The following is a 22,628-nucleotide window of genomic DNA, read 5'->3' as shown; positions in this document are numbered from 1 at the left end:
TCACCGTTAACTGGTATCATTTACTGAGCATGTCTCTCAACGAGGATTTAGAGATACTGCCATGAAAAGGTATGTTTTCCTAATCACACATTTGTGGAAGTATATTTGTAGCCTTGTCGCATGTCACATTATTACCAATTGGCACTTACCTGCTTTTTTAGGGTTTTCAAAGAACTATTACATCAAACACCCCGGGATCTGCCAGCCTCGACTGAGAAGGCAACTGGCCATTCTGAGCTTGCTCCATTGCACAAAAAAGAAAAAAAGGGACAGAAAACACTGCAAGACTGATAATGCTACTTGTATTTGGGTGGTGGGACTGTGGGTGATTTTTTTTCTTTCTACCCTTTTTAATTTCCAAATTTTTTTCAATGAGTTCATATTGTTTTAATCAACGAAAGAAAAGAGCCCACCATCATACCACAACAGAAAGACTGGGGGCGTTCTGAAGGTAGTTGGGGGGTGGGTAGTATCACTAAAACTGGGCAGAAACAGACTCAGAGGACAGAGGAAGGTAGGTTCTCACTCACCGTAATGAACTCGGTCGGCACGGTATTGTTTGTGATGCACTTAGGATAGGAAAACAACTCCTTGTAACCTATGCGATAAGATGGGCATGAGGTGTCACCACTCAATATTCACTTTATTGACCACTAACAAACAAGAATGTTTTGATAATTTTAACATATAAACAAATCATCACAGTATTCCTTTAAATAATAAATTTTAGTACAAACTATACACTTCCCTGTGCAAAAGGTTCTGAATCAAATTATATCCAGAGATCTCCACTCTGTAACAGATTGCTGATGCAGTCAGATGTGAGTGTTGTGACAAAACAGGCAGCCTGGCCACCAGAGGGACATTCTCCTTCCATGACCTTTGCACTCCCCAGCTTATGTGACCTCTGCCCCCAGCAGCAGACCCTGGCTCCTTCATAATTGGGCTGGGCCTTCGGCTAAATGGCACAGAAGATAAGAACCAATAGGACGTGATGTCCCCTCACTCCACTCTGGTCCTTCTCTCATTCCTGAAGTGCCTTCTTGGTGGCTGAGATGGCCCTGGACACCCCTGGAGGATGGCATTACTTTTCTTCTCACAGGGCTGATCTGATGCTTCCTGAGACCATTCCTTAGAGACTTTATACCATAGTGCTGATTTCAAACATTCTGTCCACATCCTTGAGACCCTCATACTCGTCAGACCAAGGGTCTTGCTTTTGGTTCAGCCGGTGGTAACGACAGTAATGTTTATATAGCACTTGCTATGAACGAGGCCGTTTTAAAACCTTTACATACATCAGCTCACTCCTCACAAGACTGTGAGGTAGGGACTTTCATGAAAAGTTCAAGTAACTTGCCCAAGTTGACATGTATAGCTAGTAAGTGGCTGAGCTGGGACTTGAACCCAGGGACCTAGCTCCAGAGTTCTTGAACTCTGTGCAGTGCTACCTCTCACTCCAAAAGTAAGGTCAGGGGCACCGACAGCTGTCAGCTCTGCTCACGAATGACTTGCTCTCAGGGAGGAAGCACACTTTGCACTGGAGTCACAGAGCACTCACCTGAGCCGAACTTGACAACGTTCACCTTCTGCTTCTTACCCACCAAGGACAGTGCGTATAAGGCGATCTGCTGGGCTTGCAAGAATGTCACACCCTCCATGGAATTGGAGCAGTCTAGACAAATAATCACTTCACTCTCCTCGGCTACATCAGGGAGGGTGACGCCGAGATCTGGTTGGAAAACGAGCATGCAGGCCTTACAGGGAAAAGAAGGCACTGGAATCAGAAGCTTCTCACAGGTGAAACTGGTCTGGCTCGTTCATGTGGACACTATTGATCCCCAAACCCACTCATGCAATCTCTCTAAACAATGGACATGTAATTGGGATAGAGCAACAGAGGATAAAAAGTGGCCCCCTAAAAACTGGTGAAGACCCCTGGGGCTGAGGCACAGTGCTTCTCACCAGACCTTAGACTCCATAGAGGACCTTCCGTGCTATAGAGTGGGAATAGCTGGCACAAAAATAGCGGCTCAAAAATCCTGAGCCTCAAAGGGAGAGACAGAAACACACCAATGAACGTATGTGTGTGTGTTTCATTTACAGCACACCCAATGTACAAAAACCCATGTTTATAGAAAAGATGAATTAAAATGTGCTTATTCCTGTAACTAAAGGGATCATCACTGTACCATGCTCTTTTATACTACCGTCCTCAGCTGTGGCATTTGAAAAAGGATTTAGTTTATATACCACTAATATTTCAAGCATTCATTTAAGGTACAAAGCTACACATATAGCTAAAAGTTACAGAATTTGGCATAAATGTGTCATTTCTATTGGAAAAGATCTACTTGTAAAATTTGAAAATCTTCTAGTCAGGTAAAATAATACTATAAAAACAAAAAGAGTTAAGATTTCTTCAATAATAGTTTAGATAAAAAGCAGAATGTCACATCTCCTTGCTGATTAGTGATCATGTTGAGCATCTTCTCAAGCACCTGTTAGCCAGCCATGTCTTCTTTGGGAAAATATCCATGCAAGTCGCTTGCCTATTTTTTAATCAGATTATTAATGCTTTGGCTATTAAGTTGCATGAGTTCCTTACATATTTTGGACATTATTTCATACAATCTTCTGGTACTCGCCACTTGATTTTCACATGATCATCTCATTCCGATCAGATGTATGGTTTGCAAATATTTTCTCCATTCCACAGGTTGTCTCCTCATTTTGTTGATTGTTTCTTTTGCTGTACTGAAGATTTTTCGTTTGGTGTAGTCCCACTTATTATTTTGCTTTTGGTGCTTGTGCTTTTGATGTTATATCCACCAATTAATCTTGGCGAGACTAATGCCAAGAAGCTTTTTCCCTACATTTTTCTCTAGGAGTTTTATAGTTTCAGAAGTTATATTTAAATCTTTAATCCATTTAGAGTTATATCTGTGAGTGGTATAAGATAGAGTCCAATTTCAAAAAACATGTGGATAGCCAGTTTTCCCAAAACCATATATTAAAATGACTATTCTTTCCCCACAGGGTGTTCTTGGCTCCCTTGTCAAATATTTGTTGACGATATATGCAAGGGTTTATTTATGGGCTCATGATTCTGTTCCATTAATCTGTGTGGCTGGTCTTATGCTAGTACCAGACTCCGTAGTATAGCTTTGTAATGTAATTTGAAATCAGGAAATCAAGAGCCTCCAGTTTTGTTCTTCTTTCTCAAGACTGCTCTGGCTATTCGTGGTATTTTTGTGGTTCTACCACGAAATATCTTTCCAATTCTTTGTCTGTTTAATTTCTTTCATCAATGTTTTATAATTTTCAGTGTACAGATCTTCCATCTCCTTGATTAGATTTATTCCTAAGTATTTTACTGTTTTTGAAGCTATTGTAAATGGACTGTTCTATTTCTGTTTCAGATAGCTCATTGTTTGTGTACAGAAATACAGTTGATTTTCGCATGTTGACTGGCTTTGGTGGGCTCACCTCCAGGGGCTTCCAGACCATGGCTGAGGACGCTAGAGCCACTTCCTCAGTCACTTCAGGGTCCACAGCTGGGATCGAGTTTTGTACACCTATTACCTGGTGCAGGGGTAAGCTTCACTCCTCCTGGCTCCCTTGGCGTAGGGTGTTGACAACAGAGCCAAGCCGAGTGGGGCTGCGGCGAAGTTCTCAGGGGCATGAAACTGTTCCTACTTCAGCAGCTGGACCATCGACAGGAAGTCAGCTGCCTTGCATGAGCGTACCTGCTCCAAATGACTCTCCTTGGTCTTGGATGGCACTGAGGTTTCATAGTCTCCTAACTGAACCCCAAAGCCCCTACAAGGGCACTTTGCTGTGGATGCCAAATAATTGTTGCTGGGGATACAAATGAGGGATGTTTTATTCAGCCACCTTGCTGATGTCACTCTCAATTTTTGTTTTAATTAAGAAGAGTCTTTGTCACAAGCTACACAAAATAGTCTTATGGCCATAAATAAACAATTCTGTATCTCTTTTTATAGCATCAATACTTAAAAACTATAAAAAGAATACAGACTAATCAATGTAATGTCTAAAAGCAGATTTTCTTTTTGGTAGGGATTAAGGTAAAAATTACAACCTTTATAAGGAAATTTGCCACATGAGGATTTTGGCTGAAACCTCAGAAGTTTGTCACGCTTGGCATCATAAGTGGTTTTAGTTGTAGAATCTTGGGGTGCTGAGAGCTTATTTTCTAATGCTAGTTTTCAAGACTAGCAATACTTTCCAAATTTAAATAATCTAGTTATTCTGAAATATTTTTTCAATAGTGTCTCCTACTTTTAAGTAAGGACCATACCTCGCTTTCTTTTTCTGGATGTTTTTCAACCCACATTCTTGGGATATACGCATCAGATAAACCGACGTGAAGAGAAAATCCGCTGCTGTCTAAGGAGCTCCCTTCCACGGTGCTAATCACAGCTTTGCAGTCTGTGCTCTACAAACAAACAACCATGATGACAAAATGAATAATGGAATAATACCATATTACTAACTTGCAGTAACCTGTCAAATAGCACACCCTTGCATAGTTTATGTAACTTTACTAAGAATCAACAATGTAGCAATAAACTCTAAAATTATGAACTGTAGGTTTTAGAAACATGACTGGTATCTAATTACCCTCCTAAAATGCCTAGGGTGATATAAACCGTGAAATTTAAGTGAGTTTGAGACAGTCTTGATCCCTGGAGCCAAAGATGATAGATCTGCGTACTCAGACTTCTCTGGAGGCAGCAGAAAGGACACCAGAAAATTCAACAGAAATCTAAGAATTCTACATTCTTTTAAAATTATAGTTTTATAAATGTAAAATAACTTTAAAAATGTATGTGATAAACTTTAAAACAACAAAGGCAACATGGCAAATTATGAAATGGCCACAGTCCTCCCATTCCGGTGTGTTGGCCCCTCTGCAATGTGACTGCAGCTCCTGCTGTCCGAAGGTGGCATCTCTGTCTGCCCTTGAGTCTGGAGTTGGCCATGTGACTTGCTTTGGCCAATGGGAAATTGGCAGATGTGAGGCAAGCAGAGGCTTGAAAAGCGTTTGTGCAATGGGGCCTGCCCGCGCCTGTTGCTACAGAGAACCGTCTGTCACTATAACCATGAACCTGGGCTACCTGCTGGATGATGAGAGACACATGGCCATCACCGCAGCTGACACCAGGCCAAGAGGCAGATATGTGAGACCATTCTAGACCATCCTGTTCCAGCCCAGCTAGCCCAGCCCAGAACCGCCCAGCCAACCCACACACTGTGAGAAATAACACATGCTTGCGGTTTTAAGTCACAATGTTTTGAGATTTGCTCATTATCCAGCAAAAGCTATCTGATGCAAAGGGCTTCTTGTTCAGAATGGATTAAATCTATGTGGTTACCTCCGCTCCCTAGCAAAATCCTAAAACTCCCTACAATAAAAGGGAAACAATTAAACGGGTGTAAAGCCATGAAGATATTGAGAACAGGAACAAAGACAACAGCAGCCGAGAGATGCCCACAAATGTACAAACACGGAAAGCGGACAGAAGCGCAGTAAGTGACCTAGCCAGACTGAACGAAGCTGCCACCTGAGTCCTGCAGAGGGCACGGACCTGGCAGTGGGCTCAGTGGCCCTGCAGCTCTGGTGGGCTCACATACTGGAGGCACCAGGCACTGAAGGAAACAGCGGTCCTAGTGAAGAGACTGCATACTAAGCTGTCTGACGCACAGGCCCTTTCCCCGCCACAAGTAGCCAAGTAGCTGGCACCAATAGCTAGTACGTCTTCTCTCATAAAGGAAATTGGAGATTTATTACTCCGAGAAATTCAACCAAATGAAATCCAGACTCTGGAAATCTAGACATAAAGAAGCACAGGAAAAAAAAAAAAAAAAAACCGGACTGCAGGTCTCTCCTTGCGGCCGCGGCGCGAGAGCAGAGTACGAACTGCTGCTGCCGGAGCCATGGCAGGACAGGCATTTAGAAAGTTTCTCCCCCTCTTTGACCGAGTATTAGTTGAAAGGAGTGCTGCAGAAACTGTAACCAAGGGAGGCATTATGTTTCCAGAAAAGTCTCAAGGAAAAGTGTTGTAAGTAGCAGTAGTAGCTGTTGGACCAGGCTCTAAAGGAAAGGGCGGAGAGATTCAACGAGTTAGCGTGAAAGTTGGAGATAAAGTTCTTCTTCCAGAGTATGGAGGCACCAAAGTAGTTATAGATGACAAGGATTATTTCTTATTTAGAGATGGTGACATTCTTGGAAAATATGTAGACTGAAATAAATCACTACTGACATGGCATCACGTGAAGCTGCCCATTCCACTGAAGTTCTGAAATCTCATCATGTAAATAATTTCCATGTCTCTTTTGTAATAAACTAATGATATCCAAAGTAATGACATCTAGTGTCTCTTAAAATTTAGTTCCACTGTACTGATATAAACATTTCCAAATAAAAATATACAAATAAAAAAAAAAAAAAAAAAAAAAAAAGAAGCACAGGAGCAAAAGGCAGCAAACAGGACAGGTGACAGTCGGCATCTCACACCATGGGGCCCTCAGTCGCCCTCCCTGTTACGCTCAGTGAACACCCGAGGGGAGCTCTGAGTAACAGAACAGAAGCAGCTAAAACAACACCATGAGACGAACCACCAAACAGACAGCTCGAGCCACGTTTGGGGCAGGTCTTTTAGGTCCACTCACCCCACTCACCTCAGAGCATCTAACTGGCTTCCTCATGTCTCAATTGAAGATGAACACACACAGGTCACCAAGACATTTGAGGAAAAACTTCTAACATGACATGTGGACACTAAACAAACAAAAAGCCAGAAAGAAAAAAAAGGAACTCAAAGAAAGGAGATACACCATAGGGAACAGAAGAAAAAATATATTATGAATGTTTTCAGAGAGACAATAATGCGTCCATGAAACACACAAAGATCCTACAAGAGGAATACAGAACAGAAAAGAGCTCTTACAAACAAAAAAATCTGAGATCTAAAACAAAAATTTCAGTTGAATGGTTGGAATTTAAAAATTGAGAAAATCACCCAGAAAGCAAAAAAGACAATAAAATGGGAAATAGGAGAGAAAATGTAAGAAAATAAGGAGCTCAATCCAGGGGACATCTGACTGAGCAGCACTGCAGAATGGTGAAAGAGAGAGGAACAACTTAGTTCTTAAAAATCTAACAAAATTTCTCAGAACGTAAGTCCACGAGCTACATACTTGAATGAATATCACACTATCATGAAATTTCAGAATACCAGGGATAAAGAGAATATCTGAAATTCCTGCAGAATTAAAAAAAAAAAAAACACATTAAAGAAATTTTTTTAAAAAGACAATATTTTCACTACTCAGAGATAAGGTAATTTCCAACCCAGGCCTGAGCCCCTCACCGAGTGATGAAGGGCAGCGGGTGGATAAGGACAACTGCCAACGTGGCCACCCATCGCTCTTACTCAGGAAGGTAAAGAGATTGTGCTCTGACAAGTGGCAGGAACAAAACCAGAAAGAGCGTGAAGATGAAAGTCCTGCAAAGAAGAATCAAGGGAGGCCTCACAGTAGGCAAGTTGGGAAGGACAGTCTTGAGGGGAAAACACAAATTAGCAGATTATCTGAAGCACTCAACAGTGTGAAAATAGTACAGAGAGGAGTTTTAATCTAGGTATTGAGCACATGAGAAGAACTGTCCTAGAACACAAAGCAAATTAAAAAGGCTTTTCTTTTTCCCTCCAGAAAATACTATATAAAGAGGTTAAAAAGAAAGAGTAAAAGAAAATGTAATCATAACACATTTTTTGGCTCAATAGTAAACATCATTTACATAGTCATAATAATGCAAACATTGACTGTTGATGTAACAAAAAATTGTGATATAACTTTTGGAATGAAGGGGAGAGAAAAGTGGGGAGTAAGGTGAACAGAGGGGGCAATTTTCATCTACCATAACAGGAAGTCAAAACAAAATTTCTGAAACAGATGAATGAAGAACAAACAGTAAAAAATTATTATTTAAAACTATGGGGGCCACCAGAAAAGAACTAAAATATTTAAAGGGGTTCACTGTCTCAGGACTGCTACTGCTCGTAAGAAGCTGTTCTTAGTACCATTTCACTTTTTAATCCATGTGTGCGTCTTGCTTTGATAACATAAAATTAATGTTAAAATAAGAGCTCTTAGGAAATAAAGCAAAGCTTTACTAACCTTTTTTTTCAGTTCATGTGTATCACTATAAACAAATCCAATCACATACGGCATCTCAATAGACATACTCAAAGAGAAGCTACCGAAAAGGAAGAGAAAGTTGTCTTAGACTAATATCTTAAATATTACACAATACCTGTAATTGTTTCATTAATTTAAATAAAAATGTAAGCCATAAAACTAACGCCCACTGAATGACTGTCAGGTTTTATATCGTAGGTACTAACCTTTGCTCTGTTCCTATTTTCTTTATACAAATCTTTTCTACCGTATCCTGTTTAAAGAAAAATGTATTAGTAAGTATCTATTAGGTTTCACAATGAGACTCTAAGCTGAATGTAATGTCATCAAGGCCACAACCAGCAGCAAGACAGCTGGTCTCACTTTGTAGTGAGACAGAGCATTTGTTTAGGGAATGACGGTGACTTGTAGGACAGTAAATGTAACTAATGTCAGGGTAACTTATGGCCTTTTCAACTACACATATGTATGTGTGTAAACCCTCACACATCCATACCTATACACATACACACACACAATTTATATAAACGCACACATATTAGTAAGTCTGGAAAGATCTACACCACAGTGTTAATCTCTGGTGATGGAATTAAGCATGGTTTAAATTTTCCTCTCGGGCTTATGTGCATTCTTTATGCTTATCTGAATTCTTCATGATGAACATGTAACACAGACACAAACACCTTTAAATAACTGAATAATTCAGAATAAAAATACTATGCCCATTGAGCATATCTGTCTTTATTCTTATTTTACAAACATTACATGTGTGTAAATGCATAGATGTCAGTAACATTGACTTTATACCAAAAAGGTTAGATTCTTTTAGGTATTTTTCTTCCCTATGCATAAATCACACTAAAAAGAGCTTCTTTAAATCTTATCTTAGGCACACAGACCTGGATGTTTTCGTTCAAAGCTTTGTTCTGTTGCCAAGGGGCGACCGTGGCGGGTATGAAGAAGTTGGCCGTGGTGCCCTCGATACTGAGTTCCGTGATGTAGGTAATTTTGATAAGGACCTTAGCCTTGGGAGGTAAGTTTCCAACACTTACAGTAAAAACATCCTGAAACAGAAACATGACTTAGCTTGCGACTCACAGCATGTCCATTTTATGCCGGTTAACCCCACCTATTACACAAACCAGCTGGATTACAGTCAGCCAGATTCTGCCTCAGAAAACACGAACAGAGCCTACAAGACAAGCACTGATGGTGATGAAGGAGACCCTTGGAGCCACTGCCCAGTGGTGGGGACAGTGTGACATCTGCAGTGGGCACAGGGAGAGGAGGACTGTTGGCAGCAGAGCCCTGGCCTGCCTGGGGAGCAGCACCCAGTGGCCTCTCCCCACGAAGAGGCCCCACATGCAGGGCTCTGTGCAGGGACCCCATCCATGCTGCCCCTGCTGGGAGAACGGGGGCCTCTCTGGCCCTTGCAGCCTCCGGCACCTGCTCCTCCCACAGCTGCACAGCCAGAGGTTGTCACTGAGCTTGGCCCTCACTTAATTCTTTTAACTGCAGTAAATTCATCACTTCATTTTTCAGAAAACGTATTTCGTTTTCTTTCAATGGGGCACTGATAACCACTGCGTAGAGAGATAGCCTCGTGACTAGCGAGGACAGAAAAAAGGGCTAGATGTATTTTTTCTGATAGCTGCACAGAGAACCTCTGAGCCTCCCCAACCACTGCCCCCATTCCACGTGACCATGCAGCAGGTTTAGGTCAGGAGCGTATGACATTAATCATTAGCACAGATTTAAGGGACAGAGTATGACTTCTGACATCAAGGAGATTCATTTGCAGGATGGGAATAAACAATGAAGACATGATTATTAAACAGTTACTAGTTTGTCCTTAAAAGAATTGTATGAAAGCCTGGGGCTCATATGAGAGATCGCCACTTAATTGTGCGGGGTTGTCATGCTGTCTCTGGGTAGGATGTGAAATGGAAGAAAGATGTCACTTCTGTTACAACAAGCTGGATAATCCACAAAGTTGTATATACATATAAAATAATATTGTTCAGCTGCTTGGGAAAATACTACTACATTATATTACCCTATATAATATTATATACAATGTTATATGTGTATATGTATTATATAGAATACATACTCATACATATTCTATATAATACATACACATATGTACATATTCTATGTAATACATACACACACATGTATGTATAATATATAACGTGCATATATTATAAACACATATGTAATATATATGTATAATGTTCCCAGCTCTCAGAGACTAGCAAATAAATATTTTATATAATGTATTGAACATATAATAATACATATACAGTTGACCCTTGAACAATTTGAGCATTAGGGACACCAAACCCCCATTAGTCAGAAACCCATGTATAACTTTTGACTCTCTCAAAACTTAACTACTAATGATGATAACATACACGGTCGATGAACACACATTTTGTATGCTGCATGCATTACATAGCGTATTATTACAACAAAGTAAGCTAGAGAAAAGAAAATATTACTAAGGAAACGGTGAGCCGTGCCTCGCTGGGAGTTCTGGCTCCACATTCCTGCGTGGCCCTTTGGTCAGTGGTCTCTGCGTGGCTGTGGTCCCAGAGTTGCGACAGCAGCAGGATCACAGCAAGCTGAGATCTCTATCTGTGGACCTGAGTGTTGATCCCTCACTTCAGACTGACATACCCAACGCACTTGATGAGAGAGCAGGTCAAGTCTACAGTGTATACCAAGACCATGCTGCCCGCATTTGAGCCCAGAGTTTTCTGGTGCAAAGCAGCACTAGGACTGTGTGGCTACGTGACCCTTGCTGAACAGCCAACTATGCTGGGCTCATTGTTCCACCTGCTCCTACAAGCCTGACTTCCGTGAGCCCTCAAGAGAAGATGCAGAAACTCGGAGAGGGTGAAGGGACTATGAGCAAAGAAGAATTCGCCAAGATGAAGCAAGAGCTGGAAGTGGACTGCCTCGCTGTCTGTAAGAAGATTGTGCCCTCCCATGAAATCTTTCTTCAGTGGCTCTCTTCTCGCCCTGTTCTCAATGAAGATGGAACTGTCATGTTTTCCTGGAATTCCATCAGGATCTGAGTGTTAGGCACAAAAATACCAAGAGATGTTTGGTGCCTTTTTCAAAAGTGTGCTGAAAAGTGCTGATGAAGTCCTTTTTTCTGGAGTTAAGGAGGCACAGGACTTCTTTGAACAAGGTAAGAATTTCCTCATTAGCTACCTGGATTCTGGGTGGCCAGGGACATTGTCCAATATCAAAAGAACTTAAAAGGCAGTCCCTTATGGGCCAGGTACATCCTGAGACAAAGCATAGATGGAACCAACCCAGGAAAAGGGTTCTCACGGTCCAGGCCCTTCTTGTACAACCAAGATGGGCAGCTGGTGTTTATCTTTTCCCTTCAAAGCTCAGGGATGAGCTTCATAGATTAAGGGCCGTCCTGCTCATAAGCCTGACTGCATTCACACAACACGATAGAGTTAGACCATCCCTTCCTCCTTTTCTTCCTTATCTACATATACTTTATTCATTTGTGATATACCTAACTTTAAAATTTTTTTTAATGTGTTTCTAGGCTATGTAGTTTTTCTGTGAGTTTTTTCAAATTGTCACAAATCTCCAAAATTTTTCCAATATATTTAATGAAAAAAATCCATGTATAAGTGGACCTACACAATTCAAACCTGTGTTGTTCAAGAGCCAACTGTATAATAATATATACTATTTACATAATACATTATGTTATTATATATTATTAATATAGTATGAAAACATTATAGTCACCGATGGCAAAACACATTCTAGAGGATGGAAAGGCTTGAGTTGGCAATGGTTCTGACCAGACTACCCATAGGTAATGTCCTTTGTGAAGACTTTTGTCTTGTGGCTCATATTCCTAGGAAATATGTCAGCATGAAGAGAGAAACGTGCAGGCCAACTCGTTTATGACAATAACCCCACATGGCTAAGTGGCAGCATGTGAATTGAACGCAGCCTTTTTTTATACACACTTCAGAGGGGGAGGGGGTGGGCATTATGAACTGGTTAACAGTTACCTCGTCCTTCCTCACTCGTATTCTGCAAATGGATGTATTAGATGTCAAAAGTAATCATTTATCCCTTAAGTCACTATTAATCTTAGTAACTCCCCTTCCAAACATCAAATTTTCACAGAACTACAGCAAAATGTCATCCTCAGAGATGATACCTGAAGCACGTGGCCCGTGATTAAAAACAACTAAACATCTACACTGGAGATGCTGGTTAGAAACTGAGCACATGCAGCCTAGTACCTGCCAAAGGCACATTTAAAACATCTTATATTTAAGAAATCTAGTGGATGTGATAGTTGTTCCTTCTTCCAGATTCCCCATATCCTATCCATGTTAAAGCAAATAATCACAAGGAAAAGAACCTGGACCTGTCTCAGGACCTACAGAAATTCCTCCCTGAGTTAGGATTTGGTAAGAAAACAGAATAAATTGCTAGGTGAGCTTAGTTCTAGGAAACATGTAAATATATTACACCTTTTAATCAGAAGATGAAAATTATATATCCCAAATGTTTTCGTTGTCACTTCTGGGAAACTCAGTTCCCAATGACAGAAATAGCCCTTCTTGTTTGGTCATATTATTTAGGATTGGTTCAATGGGTCTGACCAATCGGACCACCCCTTGTTAACAGCAAGTGAAATTCTAGGGACTAAAATAGTGTAAATTATCCTAGTTCTTAGTATGAACTTCATATTTCAAATAATTTCCAACTCCTTTTCCCTTTCTAGTAAGTATGCTAGACTGATGGATGGATACTCAGCCTCACAGGTGCATCCTGGTCCATCAGGTAAGCGCCATGACCTTCACTGATGGCTTTGCGGTATTCTCGGTGGGCGGCTTCCTTCTCTTTAATCTGGAAAAAATGATTTTTATACCAGTCATAATATGAATAGTGATTTTAGACTTTACTAAGGAAAACTTCATCAATGTTTATTAAAACCTAGGCTAAAACAGAAAACTTAAGAGTCTGTAGAAGATGAGTAGACATATATAAAATGATCATCAATGATCATTCTTATCTAATAAGAATTTGAATTAGAAAAGGCCAACTAAAGAGAATTCTCTTTAAGTTGGGACCAAAATATTTCAGAGTCAATAGTGGAAAAAAAACAGCAAAAGTTTGATTGAGACTTTATGTTGAACAAAAAAATAAGAAATTGAGTTTATCTTAAATTTAATGAAATGTCACTTATTATTGCAACTGTGAGCTAATCCTTAGAATAAAGGAAGAAACAACTGTTAGTTCTATTGGCACAATTTTTCTTAAAAACTGAGAACAATAGCCTCCACTTCAGTTTGACTTTCATAGCAGGCTACAGTAGATTGGCTCTTAAAAAAGTATGTAAGGGGCCCGCCCGGTGGCTCAGGCGGTTAGAGCTCCGTGCTCCTAACTCCGAAGGCTGCCGGTTCGATTCCCACATGGGCCAGTGGGCTCTCAACCACAAGGTTGCCGGTTCAACAACTCGAGTCCCGCAAGGGATGGTGGGCTCCGCCCCCTGCAACTAAGATTGAACCACCGCAAGGGATGGTGGGCTCCGCCCCCTGCAACTAAGATTGAACACGGCACCTTGAGCTGAGCTGCCTCCCGGATGGCTCAGTTGGTTGGAGTGCATCCTCTCAACCACAAGGTTGCAGGTTCAACGCCCGCAAGGGATGGTGGGCTGCACACCCTGCAACTAGAAACAGTATCTGGACCTGGAGCTGAGCTGCGTCCTCCACAACTAAGACTGAAAGGAAAACAACTTGACTTGGAAAAAAGTCCTGGATGTACACACTGTTCCCCAATAAAGTCCTGTTCCCCTTCCCCAATAAAATCTTAAAGAAAAAAAAAAAAACAGTATGTAAGGGCTTCACAATTTTCCAATGTGCCTCTCTTAAGCTTTTGATAATTGAAGTCACTCTTTTTTGAAGTGCCCAGGCAAAGAATTTGCAAGGCACTGACCAGTGAATACTGGACAGGTAGGAACAGAAACCAGGTAATCAGGAACAGATGTGTGAGTGGAGGTTAATTAAGTACGTGCTTGTTTCTTCAAAGAATACTTCTGTTTTCTGGTAAGGCGGCTCCTCAACCATACAGCTGTGGGGATTCAGATAATGAAGATTTGGGCAAGTGAGAAACTAACTAACTTCGGAACCACAGAGCAGTCCACAATGCATCTTCACCCCTTACCTCTCCCACTATGTGCTTCCCGTTGATGAATGCTTCGAAACCGCACACAGCTGCCTTATCATCCAAAGGGAAAATATATTTTGCCTCAATGGGCACATGACTCTGATTTGTGTATGTCTGAAAAACAACGACCTGAAGAAGAAAAAACATCCATAAACTTGATGAAACCATATGGAACAACATTTTCTTTGTATGATTGGGAGCTCAAAAAGTAAATAATTTTAAATAACGATGACAAAAAGTATTTCTACTAGGACTTAGAATAGAAACTAATAACTGGATAAACTTTTCACATCTTAATTTTCCTTCTTGAGGCGAAACCATTATATAACTAAACTAAAAACACTGAACTCATTTCAAGAACAGTCAAATGTGTGAGCCGTGAATATATTAATACAATGTCTCTGCTGCTGGGCCTGCCTGGAGACTCAAGGTCAACTGATAGGCCAGCTGCCTAATCACAAATTAGTGAAAAAGTCACTGCTGAATCATGAGTGAATTTTTTTAGGCAAATTTTCCCATGGAAGAAGACTCATGAGGTTTGAAGTAGCAAATGGTCCAAGTTGTCTAATCCAAAGTGGCCTGGAGGACACATTAGCATTCATCCTTCCCTACCTACAAAAGCATGTATCTCCAGCCATGCCCCATTTTCTTAGATCAGTTTTTCTCTTACACTGGCTCACACACATGCTATGATTTCTTACACCTTAAAATAAAAGAGAAACACGCTTACCTCACTTCTCTTTAGCTACTGTCCCATTTTCTGTCTCTAAATTCTTGCCTCCCATCTCTCCAGAACTCACTCTAATTTGGCTTTCACCCCCATCACTCCATCTAAAAGATGATTTGTCAAGGTCACCAATGACCTCCTCATTGCCGCATCTGATGGTCAAGTCTCAGTCCTTATTTTACTTGACCTGTCAGCAGCTGTCCACAGCCTTCAGCTTTCCAGGGAACTTGGTCTCCCTCCCAGCTCACTGGCCGCCCCTCAGTCTCCTTTGCTGGCTCAGCCTCCTCCCTGACCCCGAATGCTGACGTTCTCTCCACACTGATTCTACTGGTGGAGATCTATGTGATCTCATGGCTTTAAAGTATCCAAATGCTGGTGACTCCCCAATTTATAACTGTCACCTGGGTCTCTTGCCTGAACACTAGACTCAAATATCTGGCTGCCTACTCGACTTTTCCACCTAGAAATCTAGGCAGCATCTTACATTGATGGTCAAAGATGACCAGATAGTCCCCCTCCAACGGGAAGCCCTCTGTCCGCCTTCCCCACTGCACGGCAAACACAGTCAATCCTCCCAGTTTCTCAGGCCCAACACCTTGGAGTCATTCTTGACTCCTGTCTTTTTCTCATGTTCCATATCCACCAGCAAATCTGGTTCTACTGTCCACCCTTTGCCAGACGCAATCACTTCTTACAGGCCCCACTGCTAACATTTTGGTCCAGGTCACCATTACCCTTGAATGAATTACTTCAATAGTCACCTATAATTGATGCTGTGGTGTGCCCCCAGATGTTCCCATCAGGACCAAGGCTGCTGGGAATGTCACCTGCTGAGTCCTTCCCCAGACAATGTCCTCAGACAAAAACGAACTGCCTCACCTAAGGTTACAACTCCTCCCCAAGTGCAGCCATATCCAATGACTGGTTCCCAAGGGGCACCAGTAGGGGCCCCTTGCCTCAATTCAGAACATCTCTGAAGGGCCACCTTTGCTTCAGATCTCCCTGAGACTGTCTGAGGATTGCTTGTGTCACAATTCCATGTTGTCTTCTGCCAGGTCCTGCCTCCCACGCTCTCTTACAGGTGTTGCTCCAGAGAGCACTTCCCAACAAACTTCCTGAAAACAAATTTCCATCTAGAGTCTACTTTCCAAGGAACTTGACTAGATGTCTCCTAACTGGTCCTCTTCTGACTGCTCTCAGCATGGCAGCCAGAGTGATCCCACTAAAACACATGTCCTCTGCCAAACATCTTCAAAAGGCTTCCATTTTACTCAGAGTTAAGGACAGTATGCCCTGTGCCCTGCCCTCCCCACCACCTCTCTGTCCCCGCCCCCCCACCTCCAGCCATAGTGGCCTCCTTGGTGTCTCTTGACCACATCAGTTTCGCTCCCACCTCAGGACCTTTGCATGTGCTGCCTCATTGCCTGGAATGAGCACCCTGCAGATTTCCACATGGTTCAGTCCTCACTCCCTACACATCTGCACTCAGGTGTCACCTTCTCAGTGAGGCCTTCTGTCATGCAGGGACTCAGCTCCTGCTCCCCGCACAAGAATGCAGGATATGGTGAGGCCAGAAAAAACACCAATGGAGTCATGGATAGGGGATTCATACCACTATATTCTCGCTGGCAGCTGAGTTGGAGATACAGGAAGCAGGAGCCGCAATCTGCCGTCCACTTCTCTGCCAACTAACCAACCCCCTAGCATAGCCACGGCAGTTATATTAGTGGCCAATGACTAACTGGTAACAGCTGATGGTCACCCAGCCACAGCAGATTGCTATCTGATTACAACTGATGGCCGTCTAATAACCGAGCCAGCACCTTTCCATGTGAGGCCGAGAGCCTGGAAACAGCTCTCTGGGACTCTGTACCCACACCTTCCTTGGCCATCCTGCTTACAAGTTGAAACCCCTCCCTCCTACGTAGCTACTGTCCCTTCCTGTTTTGATTTCTGTCTCTAGCACCTGCCACCACCTAACACAGCCTGAATTTTATTTACGTATCCTGTTTATTGTTTAGCTCCCAATGCAATGTAGGTGCTGCGAGGGCTGAGTTTTCACACTGTTTAATGCCGTATTCCCAGGGCCTAGAACACTCCCCAGCATGTGGTAGGTGTTCAATGGATGAATGAATTTTAGAAATGTACATGTTTTGTTGAGTTCAAGCAACTGTAATCTAACTCCCATTTATGACTTACATCCATTTGGTTTAAGTATATAAAACCACGCACAGCATACCTGGGCTATAAAGTCTATTATTTTCCCCTTGATGTGCACATCCTCAAGAGGAACTAAATTCCCAGAGATGTCCTGGAGGCCGGCCTTGATGCTGCTGGAAGGTCTGCTGTCTGGTAACTGGTAATCTACACATTACAAATATTAATGTTAGCTTTGAAAACCATCCCTGCACTCCCTGTTTTTGTTTTCTGGATCTTTATTCCTCCTCTTCCCTTTCATACATGATGTAAAATGGACAAATAGCATTTTATGATTTTCTATAGCCAATTCTGAAGTGTAAGAGACCCCACAGGAAAAGAATGGGTCAGTGTTCTCACCAGACACTCTGCCTTTTTAATCTAGACTTTGAGGAGTCACCCTGAAAACTCAGAGTCATGCTGTACACACGGAAACAAAGGTCTTAAGAATATCTGAATAAGAGTAGCTTAAGCTGAATCTAGGTATCTGCCCTGCCTGGCTTGTAATTTTGAACCGGTCAGTCACTGTTACTTACTATGCTACAAAAGCATGTTGGAGAAATATGGAGTTCCCTAGACTTTAGATCAGAGGAAGACTAAATCAAACTCTTAATACGGTGTATCAAAAAAATGTTCACATACTATATAAGGTAGTACAAATATACAGATACGGTTAGATATATATACTCCTTCCAAGACATGTCATTTAATGACTCCCAGAGAAAAAACAGGAGTCTTCTTCTTGAACATATGTAAATTCACACATTTCTGATAAAAAATACTTGGATCACAGTTAAAAATGTTAGTGTTTTTACAATGCTAATAGTTAATATTATAGTAGTTTGGGCTTATGATTTTCTGAGAAGCTATCATCCCCTCCTTTATTTGTACTACTAACATATAAGCTGCACATTATAATTTTGGGGTACCTTCACTTATCCCACTTAATCCTCACAGCTACACTGTGACATGGATATTGGTCTCATTCCTGTGGGAGAAGCTGACGCCTGGAGAGGTGATGCACTGTATCACAGATCCCATAGCCAAGTAAGTGGCCAGCTGACACTTGAACCCAAGCTTCCTGATTCTGAAATGGTGTCTTCTGTCTATTCTACCAGCCCCCATTACACTGTTTGCACACTGACATCATAAATTGGTCAGTGGGTTTTAGTGGCTATCCCGAGGGTGACAAGCTCAACTCTGGAGTTTAGTGAAGTAACGTAATTTTGAGATCACTTAAACCCCCTCCAGCATCCTGGTTTTCATTTTTACAAAAAGGAAATAAAATATTTATGTATACGGTCATAAGTATAGTTACCAAACATGAATATGAACTCCATTAAAAATATAATGTTGAGTTTTGTAAATATCACATAAAACAGCATTCAAGAAAATTGTCTCACCTTCAACCTTTGAAAAATTTGAAACCTCGGGTGTGTATTCCTCTAATTCAGCATTATTACAAGGATGGAAATCCTTTATTTCATCTCCAGGTAAACAAAACTTAATAACATATTTCATTTTAACCTGATTGGTTTTATATACAACAAATTCATCGTCCTAGAACAAACAGAAATAGGTGAAAAAAACCCTTTATTGGCACATGTTTTCACAGAAGCAGAATTTCATGTTTGCTAATTTAGAAAAAATTGAATTCAGGTAGTAGATATAAAATAATTTACTTTTTTCGTTTTTTTTTTTTAAGGATGGCACAGCTCACAGTGGCCCATACAGGGACTGAACCAGCAACTTTGGTGTTATTAGCACCATGCTCTAACCGACTGAGCTAACTGGTTACCCCTAAAATAATTACAGTTAAGCATATTTAGTAAAAACAGGAGCCTCTTCACCTGTTTCTTGATACAAATACCTCGAAGTCCGTAGAGACAGTGGCTGTTCCTGGAACCCCGTGGACACTGTCATAGCCCGGGGGTGCTTCCGTTAAGGAGAAGTCTTTCCTGTGTAAGTCCGCGCACTTCCCAAGGGCTACATCACAGATGGCCAAGAGCCGGGTGCCATCTGTCTTTCCCGGATGTGAGTACTTGATACTGGTGCTGCCGATGAAAGGGAGGAAGTACACATTTATAAATCACAGTTACATAGCAATGACCTTTTATTACATATAGGAGATGTTGTTTATAAGACTTTGTTGGTAGAATGTTCCAAATTTTACTATTACTGAAGTATCTCTGAAGATTCAATTTAGAACTTTATTATTCATTGAAATTTCAATGTAACAACCACAAAGATGACTCTTCTGTTGTGCCAGGCAGCTCCAAGTCCCTTACTCCCAGGGAAAGAAGACTCCCACTATTCCCCAAATCTTTATTAGCTACTGAGATACATGCATTTTGGTCTAGTAAACACCAGAGTGTTAAGTCTCTAAAACAATTTGAACAAAAACTCACCTTATTAAGAAAAATAGATTAGCTCTCTGCACTTAAGCCCAGAAAGAACATTAATCACCAAGTAAGAGCTGGTCAGTGGGAAGACAGGCACTGCAGCCTCATGAACCTTCTGAATCCAAATGGAAAAACAAAAATTTCAATGACACCCACATGAGAGACTTTGTTTAACCTTCTTCAGGAACCAGCAGTTTTAATAAAGCAACTCTGGCTATTAGGAGCACAGCTGGGGTGCCTTTGGAAGTAACTTGTTGGGGATATACTTCTAGTTTTACAAAGTTCAAGATCAACATGTAAAAGCGTTGCCTGACGACCCTTTGTTCCATCATCTCTAAGACCTGCACTTAAAAAAAAAAGTCGATTTCCCCCATTCCTCCTAGAAACCTCTCCCTTCTGTGGGCTCTTTCCCTATAACTACAAACACGCTAAACTCCTTCCCATCCAGCCTGGACCTTGACTTTGCCCTCTAGCTCTCTCCTGGTCTCCTCTCTCTCTGTCTCCAACCTCCATGGAGTCAGGCACCTTCTCCACTGGCTTGTTTGCTGATTACGCCTCAGTCCCACTGCAGTTTGGCTCTCTTCATACTTCTTCATCGAAAAAAACTGTCAAAGGTCTCAAAGGACCTCAATTTGGTTCAATTCAACTGAATGCTAACTAATTAAAAGAAATATTTAAATACATAAAAATTTTTTCTTTGAAATATTTTATACCTAGAAAAGAGCATTTATAATATAAATGCTAAGATTCAATAATAATAAGACAAATGCACACACAGCTACCACCTGGGTTAAGAAGTATAACATCATCAATATTTACTGACCAACGAGATCACCTTCCCTGCTACCCAGATGTAATGTAATCACTCTCTTGATTTTCGTGTATATTATTTTCTTTCTTTTACAGTATTGGCACATAGGTCCCTCAACAACTTAAAGTTTAGTTTTGCTTGTTTTGAACTTTGAACATATCGAGTCACGTAATCATTTCTGCTCCATGCTATGTTGTTGAGGCTCATCCATCTGATAGGTGTAACTGTAGGTAACTTGTTAAAAGCGCCATGTAGGACTCCACATAGGACCACACCAAAATATATAGATTCATTCCACTGTCAGTGGGCATGTGCATCATTTCCAGGGTTCTGTGACGAGTGATCTTAGTCATTCTTATACATGTCTCCTGGCCTATGAATAAGAGAGTTTTTCTAGGGTAGTGATTCTTGACCCAGGCTGCATATTACAATCATCCCAGAAGCCGAAAACTATTGATCCCCAAGCCTCACGCCTAGAGATACTGACTGAACTGCTCTGGGGTGAGAGCAGCACCACAATGTTTGCACCAGTGCACAGCCAGGGCGCACTAAAAGCTCCCCGCAGTGATCCTGGCAGGCAGCCAGGTTGAGAAGCAGTGCTTCCTGGTTCATAGGTCAACCTATAGCATTCCTGAGTCATACCATCAACTCTGTTCTTCAATTACACCAGACAATGGCAAAACTTTTTCAGGAGGGTTTATCAGTTATACTCTTAAACTGGCGGTGTTGGAGAGTTCAAATTGTTTTAGAGACTTACCGACACCTACAGATATTAGTTTTTTTTTTGTCAATAAGATAGGTGTAAAATCATATCATTATGGTTTACTTTTCATGTTCTTAATTACTTACCTTTTCAAATGTTGTTTTCCACATGCTTCCTCCTCTGTTAGGTTCCTATTCATGTCTTTTGCCCATTTGCTTATTGGATTATTTATCTTTTTCTCATTGATTTGTAGAAACTCTTTACATATCCTGGATAATTATCTTTAAACATCCTGGATAATTACCTTTTATCCCAGGTTCCGTATTGAACTAGCTCTGTGACCTAAGGCAAGTTACTTAACTTCCATGAGTCTGTTTCCTTTCCATAAAAATGATGTGATGATACCAATTGTGAGATTTACAGACAATGTACATGAAGCACTGAGCCTGGTGCCTTAGCACAGGGCAGCTGTGCAATACGCTGTGGCTATGATGAGGACAGATTTAAATATCAACAAGGACATTGAAGATGAAATATTATTCCAAGCATGTAGATTTCACGGACAATAGATAAACTGTTTATAAGAGAGGTCATGTGCTATGGAAGTTAAGATTGCTGGCTCTGGGGAGAGACAAAATGCTGCGTGACCTTGGGCAAGATACCCTCAGCTGCCCCTCAGTGTTCTCATCTGTGATGTGGGAATAACAACGGGACTGGCCTTAGGAGGTTGTTTAAGGATTAAGTGGGTACATATATGTAAAAGTCACTAAGAGGATTTCAAATACAACTTTCCAAATATCCACCACAAAAGACATACTTCTACAGTATACTGAGAAAACTTTGCTTTCAGGTACCTGTTTCCTGGGTGAGAAATCCCTCCTCAGGGTAAGACAGAGGAAAACACACAGCAAGTACTCAGCCATGATTCCTTGGTAATGGGTGTGAGTAACATGATTAAGGATATAATGTACTAACCTGAGTGAATCGCTGAAATATATTCCACTCCCAAGATTTCCAATGTCTGTTCTTTTCACGCCACGATCTTCAACTACTTTGGGCAAAAGCAACCCACTAAAAACAAAAGGGCATTACAAGGTTTACTAGAAAAAAAGCATTTTTTATTATAGCCTCATAATTCTAGCAAAGGCAGATGCTATTTAAGGACATTATGCTAAGCGAAATAAGCCAGACACAGAAAGACAAATACCGCGTGACTACCCTTATATGTGGAATAAAAAAATCAAATTCAGGGCCGGCCCGGTGGCTCAGGCGGTTAGAGCTCCATGCTCCTAACTCTGAAGGCTGCCGGTTCGATTCCCACATGGGCCAGTGGGC

General features: G+C 41.3%; 1 protein-coding gene and 2 pseudogenes across 1 annotated transcript in view; 2 read left to right on the top strand and 1 right to left on the bottom strand.

Moving 5' to 3' along the window:
- Positions 1 to 22,628, bottom strand: part of PARP4 (poly(ADP-ribose) polymerase family member 4) — a 76,150-nt gene that overhangs the window by 28,869 nt on the left and 24,653 nt on the right. Inside the window, 12 exon segments of the mRNA XM_019749611.2 lie at positions 531 to 598; positions 1,562 to 1,757; positions 4,325 to 4,462; positions 8,209 to 8,287; positions 8,436 to 8,482; positions 9,129 to 9,293; positions 13,048 to 13,134; positions 14,452 to 14,583; positions 17,421 to 17,545; positions 18,781 to 18,937; positions 19,248 to 19,431; positions 22,269 to 22,364. Of these exon segments, the coding sequence (XP_019605170.2) occupies positions 531 to 598; positions 1,562 to 1,757; positions 4,325 to 4,462; positions 8,209 to 8,287; positions 8,436 to 8,482; positions 9,129 to 9,293; positions 13,048 to 13,134; positions 14,452 to 14,583; positions 17,421 to 17,545; positions 18,781 to 18,937; positions 19,248 to 19,431; positions 22,269 to 22,364 (1,474 nt within the window).
- LOC109458997 (10 kDa heat shock protein, mitochondrial) lies at positions 5,880 to 6,392 on the top strand (annotated as a pseudogene).
- Positions 9,331 to 11,499, top strand: LOC109456992 (sorting nexin-5; annotated as a pseudogene).

The sequence above is a fragment of the Rhinolophus sinicus genome, linkage group LG04 (genome assembly GCF_036562045.2).
Source record: "Rhinolophus sinicus isolate RSC01 linkage group LG04, ASM3656204v1, whole genome shotgun sequence".
Classification (NCBI taxonomy): domain Eukaryota; kingdom Metazoa; phylum Chordata; class Mammalia; order Chiroptera; family Rhinolophidae; genus Rhinolophus; species Rhinolophus sinicus.
This window is presented reverse-complemented; position numbering and strand designations above follow the sequence as displayed.